The sequence below is a fragment of the Rattus norvegicus genome, chromosome 17 (genome assembly GCF_021556685.1).
Source record: "Rattus norvegicus strain SHRSP/BbbUtx chromosome 17, alternate assembly SHRSP_T2T, whole genome shotgun sequence".
NCBI lineage: Eukaryota > Metazoa > Chordata > Mammalia > Rodentia > Muridae > Rattus > Rattus norvegicus.
The window spans coordinates 48,938,957-48,948,157 of NC_141550.1; the positions used below are offsets into that span (position 1 = coordinate 48,938,957).

General features: G+C 37.0%; 1 protein-coding gene across 1 annotated transcript; it reads left to right on the forward strand.

Moving 5' to 3' along the window:
* The first annotated feature begins 2,750 nt into the window (after positions 1–2,750).
* On the forward strand, positions 2,751–3,701 carry Or2p2 (olfactory receptor family 2 subfamily P member 2). Its single transcript, NM_001001007.1, has one exon. The coding sequence runs from the start codon at positions 2,751–2,753 to the stop codon at positions 3,699–3,701; it is 951 nt and encodes a 316-aa protein (NP_001001007.1).
* The last annotated feature ends 5,500 nt before the right edge of the window (positions 3,702–9,201 follow it).

The window sequence follows — 9,201 nt, forward strand, 5'->3', positions numbered from 1 at the left end:
TATGTGTGTTTTCAGAGATGACCATTTTCTATTGAATAACCAATTGGTATGTGCATGCATGTACAAGTACACAACACACACACACACACACAGAGACACACACACACACACACACACACACACACAGAGTCCATTATCAAAAGGCTTTAGGATTTATATGCATAAACATCTTGGATCCATGTTACAAGCCTTCTGACACAAGCGTGACACAACCAAGTAATCTCAGAAATTGGGAGGTAGAAGCAAGAGGACTGAGAATTTTAGATCAGAAAGGGTTATATGAAGTTATTCCTCAAAATTGTTTTGATTTGTTTTATCATTTTAAATATAATAAAATAAATATTCTAGAACTTGATCTTTCAATTCAGTGAGAATAAACACAACTATTCCCTGTATTAGAATGTGTTTCATAAAAGGAATTTGGAGGATGTTGCTTTTCAGTTTGAAGTATATTAAAAAGAACAGTTGACACATACTGGGCACTTAATATTGACTAATTCAATGGATGATTGAAACATTAATGTACAAAAACGATACAGTGTTTTTAACTTTTACAAGTCGGATGTACTATCCATTGCACTTCATTATGAAATGAAGAATTTTAATATCATCAAAGTTAGATCAAGTAAAAAGTCTATAATATACTAGGATATTATGAAAGAAATATTAAAAGACAACAGCTTTTTAGTTTCTTAAAAATCATATAGGAATGGGTTGGCGTCTTTGATTCTTACAAAGATGTAAGATTGCTATATGATTAGCACAGCAGGGATTTTAAGAATAATATTTGGAGAAAAGTATAAGTAAAAGATAGCCAGATCTTGGTAACATAATAATTGTTAAGTTTTCCTCATGAGCCATGACAATTTTCTAAGGTTTTTTTAAAGAAATGTTTTTAGTTTATTTGTTTGTTTTAAACTCTTTTAGCCCCAATGCATTCTCCACAACACTTGCTAAAGTTTATTATTTGATTTTATCTTCACAAGAAGATTATAAGGAAGTGTACTCACAAGGGGATTTTTTTATAGTGCCTCTTGCCAAGAAATTTCCAGTGAGATTTATTATCTACTTGGAGCCTGAAGTCCCATAGCTTTATAAAGTGCTCCTCCTTTGCTTTGTTTTCTGTGGTGCCAGAATTCAAACTCAAAGTCTTGTACAGATAAGGCAAATCACCAGGTCCTGCCTCAGTTTTTATTTCAGAGTAAAAATGTATTTTCTCACTTTAAAATACATATAAATAAATAAAATAAATCAAATATTAAAGGTTTATGGTATATAAAGTCACTGAATATAGAGGAGTAGTCAATTCTTATTTGCTATAAACACTAAATTCCAATTAAAAAGACCTATTTTAAAAGAAAGTAGAATATCACCACAGGAAGTCAACATTGATTTAAGGTAGGTGTTTTATGTGGGTGAAGTTTATTCATCTGATTTGATGTAAGTTTAATATAATTCTGCATGCTATGACTTCTTTATGCAAACATGAATATTAGAGAAAGTATGTATAAATGATATTTTATGCTAACAAACACCTTTAGAATTTATGATATTGAAATGCATTTGAGGTAGATCAGAGATGCTTCTTGCATTAGTAGGTATTTTCATTAATTAAAATAAATGTACACAAATATTAAAATGTTGAATGCATTAATATCAGATTCAAATGAGATGATCTGAGAAATTTAAAAAAATGGGACAAAAGAATGTAATCATTATGGGAGGATGAGAACTGTTAGTATATGATGCAACTAGAAGGAATACTGAATTAAATATTGCACATTAAATAGCTGATACTTGTGGTGGTCCATGCCTGAAAGTACAACATGGGGGAAGATGAAGTAGCAATCTGATCATAAATTTGAGGCTGCCAAAGCTACACGATGAGTTCTAAGGAAGTCTAGCCTACTGAAGAAACTCATGTCTCAAACTATATGAAAGAAAGGCAGGGTGTGGCAGGGTGGAGGGAGAAAAGATCCTTATATATAATGACTAATTCTCTTAGCAACTAAATAATTTGACAAAAATAATGCCCAAGTGTCTAAATGTATGACATATTACAACTCACAATGTATCATTCACTACTGGACTCACAATATGCTGACAAATCATGTTGCCTTAATGACATTTCACCTCTAAGACTTGTAATAAATTATTTTTATATTATTTTTCAAGTTCTGAGTTTATTTCAAGAGGTCATTTTCTTGTAGCAAAATGCTGGAGTTTATAGAGTTAAGTTTAAATTGGCAAAAATCAGGTAAAGCTTTGAAAGTAGAGAAATATTTGTTGTCTGAATTCATCCAAACCAACACTTATTCCAACTAGAGTACAGCAAGTGTCAGTAGATCATATATTTTGGAAATTAACATGACCCAAATCAACATGGGTGGTTCCTAGGCATTCTCTAGAATCATCCATTTATCCTCATTATTCTTCTAGCTCACATAAGATCAATCTAAATTTCCCATTTCTTGTTATCACTCTATTAATATATGCTGTGTTATAATACTTGGTTATATGTATAGATTCAATAATCTTTCTCTTGGAGATGTTAAAAGGGAATATTTCTTTCTTTAGACTATTAATTTTCATGTTTGTAAGTATCAAATCACTTTAGTGGAGTGGATTATAAGAAAAGTTTCTGAATAGCTTATGTTATTTTATTTAACACAATGTCTTAACTGTCATAGAAACTCCATACTAAAATACAAATCTTCACCTTCACTTGACTTTGCCAACCAACCACAGTAATGAACCTAGGTAATGAAAGTGCTCCAAAGATCTTCATTCTTTTGGGTTTCTCCAACTATCCATGGCTGGAAATGCCCCTCTTCATAATGGTGCTTGTTGCTTATGTCTGCACAGTGGTGGGAAATATATCAATTATTGTTGTATCCAAGATAGACCCTCAACTGGACAGCCCAATGTACTTCTTCCTTTCCAACCTCTCCTTCTTGGACCTGTGTTTCACCACAACCACCATCCCTCAGCTACTTCGGAATCTTTGGGGCCCAGATAAATCCATCAGCTACAGAGGTTGTGTAACACAGTTTTATATTTTTCATTTCCTTGGGGCTACTGAGTGCATCCTCCTGGCTGTGATGTCTTTGGATCGTTACATTGCCATATGCAAGCCCCTGAGGTACCCAGCAATCATGCACCAGCAATTCTGTATCCTCCTCATGTTCATGACATGGCTGAGTGGTTTGGCTAATTCTTTGCTTCAATCAACCCTCACTGTCAAGCTGCCATTTTGTGGAAACAACAAGGTAGACAACTTTCTCTGCGAGGTCCCAGTGATGATCAAGATGTCCTGTGCTAACACTGCATTCAATATAGCTATGCTCTCCATTGTAGGGACTTTCTACTCTCTGGTTCCCTTGTCACTTATTCTTGTTTCCTATGGGTTCATTGTAGCGACGGTACTTAGGATTCGTTCCTCAGAGGGCAAGAAGAAAGCCTTTAATACATGTGGCTCTCATGTTGTTGTTGTGACTCTTTTCTATGGACCAGTAATTAGCATGTATGTACAACCTTCATCTTCTAGTTCTCAGGACAAGAACAAACTTCTGTCTCTGTTTTACAGTTTGGTGACTCCTATGCTTAACCCTTTTATTTATACTTTGAGGAACAAGGATGTGAAGGGAGCAATGAGGAGATTTCTTGTCTCATTGTTTCACAAGGAATCGGAGCAAACATAACTTTTTAAACTCATCCTCTGCATTTGTGGTTTAGAAGAGCTTCAGTTCTAATGTTATCTCTTTAGCAGTCATTAGTTCTGTTCTGTCTGCACATTTCTTTCCATCGTACTGCTATGGTTTTTTCACTTAATGTGAACTCTTAGTGTAAAGTGTCTGCAGTCTGCACGAGTATGAAGAAGACCATATAAGTAAGTTGCTTTGTAACTACCTAGAGATTGGTTATAAAAACCTAAGGAATTGGCAATAAATAAATGGTTACTGATCTATTTTGGCAAGTTATAGTAGTAGCAAACACAATAGCAATGTGTTAATTAAATTTTTTATGTCATTTTAGAAAATAAGTAAAAATAAATTAGCTTGTTTACCAAAACTTTAATTTCATATTCAAAAGTTAACCATTTTATAGTCAGGCATAGTGGTGCATGCCTTTCATCCTAGAACTTGGACAGCTGATGAGCAGGTGATGGTGGCTTGTGTGAAGGCAAACCTGGTCTACATAGAAAGTGCCAGGACAGCCAGGGTTACACAGTGAAACCCTGTTTTGAAAAAAATCAACTATTTCATGGATTGCCAGCAAGATCAAGTGCATTATTATTTCATATTTTGTAAATTTGCAGACACATATCCATTAGTCTTTTAAGAAAAAAAATACTTAAAACTATTTGACTTTACTTTTTACAACTCTTAATGGATTCTGTCCTTTTGAGATATTTGGCTAAAGCCAGTCTTTCTAGGTTTCCAAAGGAGAGAGTTGATGTTTAAAACCCTTGAAAGTTTTATGTCATTCTTAGTATTGAGTTTTATTGGGAAATGAGATGTAGTCCATAGATAAACAAAATGGAAAGCAGAAAACATGGGTAAAAAGGTGGAGAAAAAGAGAATGTACATTGTCCACTAGATCATGAAGTTTCACAGAGAAATGGAGTAGAAAGATTAATGATGATATAGGATGATATATGTTCACTTTATTAATAATACCAACAAAATACATTAGTAAATGCCTGATACTTTTGTGCCCTCCAGCATGACAATACCCTCATCTTTCAACTTCTGTCTAAGGAAATATTTCATGGGTTCTCTAACAACCAAGAATGTGTAGAAGGTCCTCATAAACATATTTTCCTTAAAAACAACAACAACTTCACCCAAATCTGCTAACTAGTAGAAAACAAACCTGAGACACAATATACACTGATTCCAACCAATTATTTATCATGATAAATTACCTCACTAATCAACTTATGCTTTAGTGTACACATTATTTGTTGTCTGTGCACGTACAATATACAGACACATTGGTACAGTAAATGTCCCCTGTTGCCTTCAAGAAAGGGCACTGCACATTTGTTCTCATTAGAATAGAGAAATTCATTCTTTTGTAGGCAAACAGGGTCCATAGTGTATTTTTTTTAAGAATCAGAGAGCTAACCATTCATTAGGGGATACTGAATCCTATACTCAGAAGAGAAAGAAAAAAAAAGGATGAACTGCAGGCAGGAAGAACGTAAACTCTCTCTGTGGGTTTGAAACATATGTAGCCTATTATGATAGTTTGTGGGTTAAGAAAAAGCTGTCTATAATAGTTTATTATATCTCTACAGGTATCTAAAATATTAATCATATTTACTACTTTAAGGTATAGCATTTACAGCAAAGATTGTGGTTACAATTTTAAAGTCAGTATTCATTAAATAGTTATTTCAGCTTACTAATTTTATAATTCTTATGAGATAGATGATAACTTATTACACTTTAAACATTAAGTGCAGCACTGTACTCTTTCTACTAAATATACTTTGTCCTCTATGTATGTACATAACTCTAATGTGTACCTATTATAATCAAAAAAGGAGCATAATTATAGCTGAATTGTATCAAAATATTAAAATCCAAGTCTGGATAATATTTCTCAGTAATCATATTAAAAGACATTCCTCAAATGCAAGTTTTACAAGTATGCAGTCTTCTCATGTTTAAGCAAATGTGTCTCGTATCAAAATCCTGAGAAATCCTGTCCAAAAATCTATAAGCTTGGTGTGTGACAATAACAGCACTCAGGAAACAGAAGGAAGCATGTAATTACTTAAGTATGACTAGTCTGGTCTAAATAGCAAGTTTTTTTTTTTTTTATTAACTTGAGTATTTCTTTTTTTTATTTTTTTATTTTTATTTTTTTATTAACTTGAGTATTTCTTATATACATTTCAAGTGTTATTCCCTTTCCCGGTTTCCGGGCAAACATCGCCCTCCCCGCTCCCCTTCCTTATGGGTGTCCCCCTCCCAAACCTCCCCCCATTGCCGCCCTCCCCCCATAGTCTAGTTCACTGGGGGTTCAGTCTTAGCAGGACCCAGGGCTTCCCCTTCCACTGGTGCTCTTACTAGGATATTCATTGCTACCTATGGGGTCAGAGTCCAGGGTCAGTTCATGAATAGTATTTAGGTAGTGGCTTAGTCCCTGCAAGTTCTGGTTGCTTGACATTGTTGTACTTTTGGGGTCTCGAGCCCCTTCAAGCTCTTCCAGTTCTTTCTCTGATTCCTTCAACGGGGGTCCTATTCTCAGTTCAGTGGTTTGCTGCTGGCATTCGCCTCTGTATTTGCTGTATTCTGGCTGTGTCTCTCAGGAGCGATCTACATCCGGCTCCTGTCGGTCTGCACTTCTTTGCTTCATCCATCTTGTCCAATTGGGTGGCTGTATATGTATGGGCCACCTGTGGGGCAGGCTCTGAATGGGTGTTCCTTCAGTCTCTGTTTTAATCTTTGCCTCTCCCTTCCCAGCCAAGGGTATTCTTTTTCCTCATTTAAAGAAGGAGTGAAGCATTCACATTTTGATCATCCGTCTTGAGTTTCGTTTGTTCTAGGGATCTAGGGTAATTCAAGCATTTGGGCTAATAGCCACTTATCAATGAGTGCATACCATGTATGTCTTTCTGTGATTGGGTTAGCTCACTCAGGATGATATTTTCCAGTTCCAACCATTTGCCTACGAATTTCATAAACTCGTTGTTTTTGATAGCTGAGTAATATTCCATTGTGTAGATGTACCACATTTTCTGTATCCATTCCTCTGTTGAAGAGCATCTGGGTTCTTTCCAGCTTCTGGCTATTATAAATAAGGCTGCGATGAACATAGTGGAGCACGTGTCTCTTTTATATGTTGAGGCATCTTTTGGGTATATGCCCAAGAGAGGTATAGCTGGATCCTCAGGCAGTTCAATGTCCAATTTTCTGAGGAACCTCCAGACTGATTTCCAGAATGGTTTTACCAGTCTGCAATCCCACCAACAATGGAGGAGTGTTCCTCTTTCTCCACATCCTCGCCAGCATCTGCTGTCACCTGAGTTTTTGATCTTAGCCATTCTCACTGGTGTGAGGTGAAATCTCAGGGTTGTTTTGATTTGCATTTCCCTTATGACTAAAGATGTTGAACATTTCTTTAGGTGTTTCTCAGCCATTCGGCATTCCTCAGCTGTGAATTCTTTGTTAGCTCTGAACCCCATTTTTTAATAGGGTTATTTGTTTCCCTGCGGTCTAACTTCTTTTTTTTTTTTTTTGAATTATATCTCTCGTTTTATTTATTTCTTTTTTTTTCTTTTTTTTTTTCTTTTTATTAACTTGAGTATTTCTTATATACATTTCGAGTGTTATTCCCTTTCCCGGTTTCCGGGCAAACATCCCCCTCCCCCCTCCCCTTCCTTATGGGTGTTCCCTTCCCAACCCTCCCCCCATTGCCGCCCTCCCCCCATAGTCTAGTTCACTGGGGGTTCAGTCTTAGCAGGACCCAGGGCTTCCCCTTCCACTGGTGCTCTTACTAGGATATTCATTGCTACCTATGGGGTCAGAGTCCAGGGTCAGTCCATGTATAGTCTTTAGGTAGTGGCTTAGTCCCTGGAAGCTCTGGTTGCTTGGCATTGTTGTACTTTTGGGGTCTCGAGCCCCTTCAAGCTCTTCCAGTTCTTTCTCTGATTCCTTCAATAGGGGACCTATTCTCAGTTCAGTGGTTTGCTGCTTGCATTCGCCTCTATATTTGCTGTATTCTGGCTGTGTCTCTCAGGAGCGATCTACATCCGGCTTCTGTCGGTCTGCACTTCTTTGCTTCATCCATCTTGTCTAATTGGGTGGCTGTATATGTATGGGCCACATGTGGGGCAGGCTCTGAATGGGTGTTCCTTCAGTCTCTGTTTTAATCTTTGCCTCTCCCTTCCCTGCCAAGGGTATTCTTTTTCCTCATTTAAAGAAGGAGTGAAGCATTCACATTTTGATCATCCGTCTTGAGTTTCATTTGTTCTAGGCATCTAGGGTAATTCAAGCATTTGGGCTAATAGCCACTTATCAATGAGTGCATACCATGTATGTCTTTCTGTGATTGGGTTAGCTCACTCAGCATGATATTTTCCAGTTCCAACCATTTGCCTACGAATTTCATAAACTCGTTGTTTTTGATAGCTGAGTAATATTCCATTGTGTAGATGTACCACATTTTCTGTATCCATTCCTCTGTTGAAGGGCATCTGGGTTCTTTCCAGTTTCTGGCTATTATAAATAAGGCTGCAATGAAATGGTGGAGCACGTGTCTCTTTTATATGTTGAGGCATCTTTTGGGTATATGCCCAAGAGAGGTATAGCTGGATCCTCAGGCAGTTCAATGTCCAATTTTCTGAGGAACCTCCAGACTGATTTCCAGAAAGGTTTTACCAGTCTGCAATCCCACCAACAATGGAGGAGTGTTCCTCTTTCTCCACATCCTCGCCAGCATCTGCTGTCACCTGAGTTTTTGATCTTAGCCAATCGCACTGGTGTGAGGTGAAATCTCAGGGTTGTTTTGATTTGCATTTCCCTTATGACTAAAGATGTTGAACATTTCTTTAGGTGTTTCTCAGCCATTCGGCATTCCTCAGCTGTGAATTCTTTGTTTAGCTCTGAACCCCATTTTTTAATAGGGTTATTTGTTTCCCTGCGGTCTAACTTCTTGAGTTCTTTGTATATTTTGGATATAAGGCCTCTATCTGTTGTAGGATTGGTAAAGATCTTTTCCCAATCTGTTGGTTGCCGTTTTGTCCTAACCACAGTGTCCTTTGCCTTACAGAAGCTTTGAAGTTTTATGAGATCCCATTTGTCGATTCTTGATCTTAGAGCATAAGCCATTGGTGTTTTGTTCAGGAAATTTTTTCCAGTGCCCATGTGTTCCAGATGCTTCCCTAGTTTTTCTTCTATTAGTTTGAGTGTGTCTGGTTTGATGTGGAGGTCCTTGATCCACTTGGACTTAAGCTTTGTACAGGGTGATAGGCATGGATCGATCTGCATTCTTCTACATGTTGCCCTCCAGTTGAACCAGCACCATTTGCTGAAAATGCTATCTTTTTTCCATTGGATGGTTTTGGCTCCTTTGTCAAAAATCAAGTGACCATAGGTGTGTGGGTTCATTTCTGGGTCTTCAATTCTATTCCATTGTTCTATCTGTCTGTCTCTGTACCAATACCATGCAGTTTTTATCACTATTGCT

Coding starts and splice junctions, on each gene's coding strand:
- Or2p2 (NM_001001007.1), top strand. CDS start 2,751: ATGAACCTAGGTAATGAAAGTGCTCCAAAGATCTTCATTCTTTTGGGT.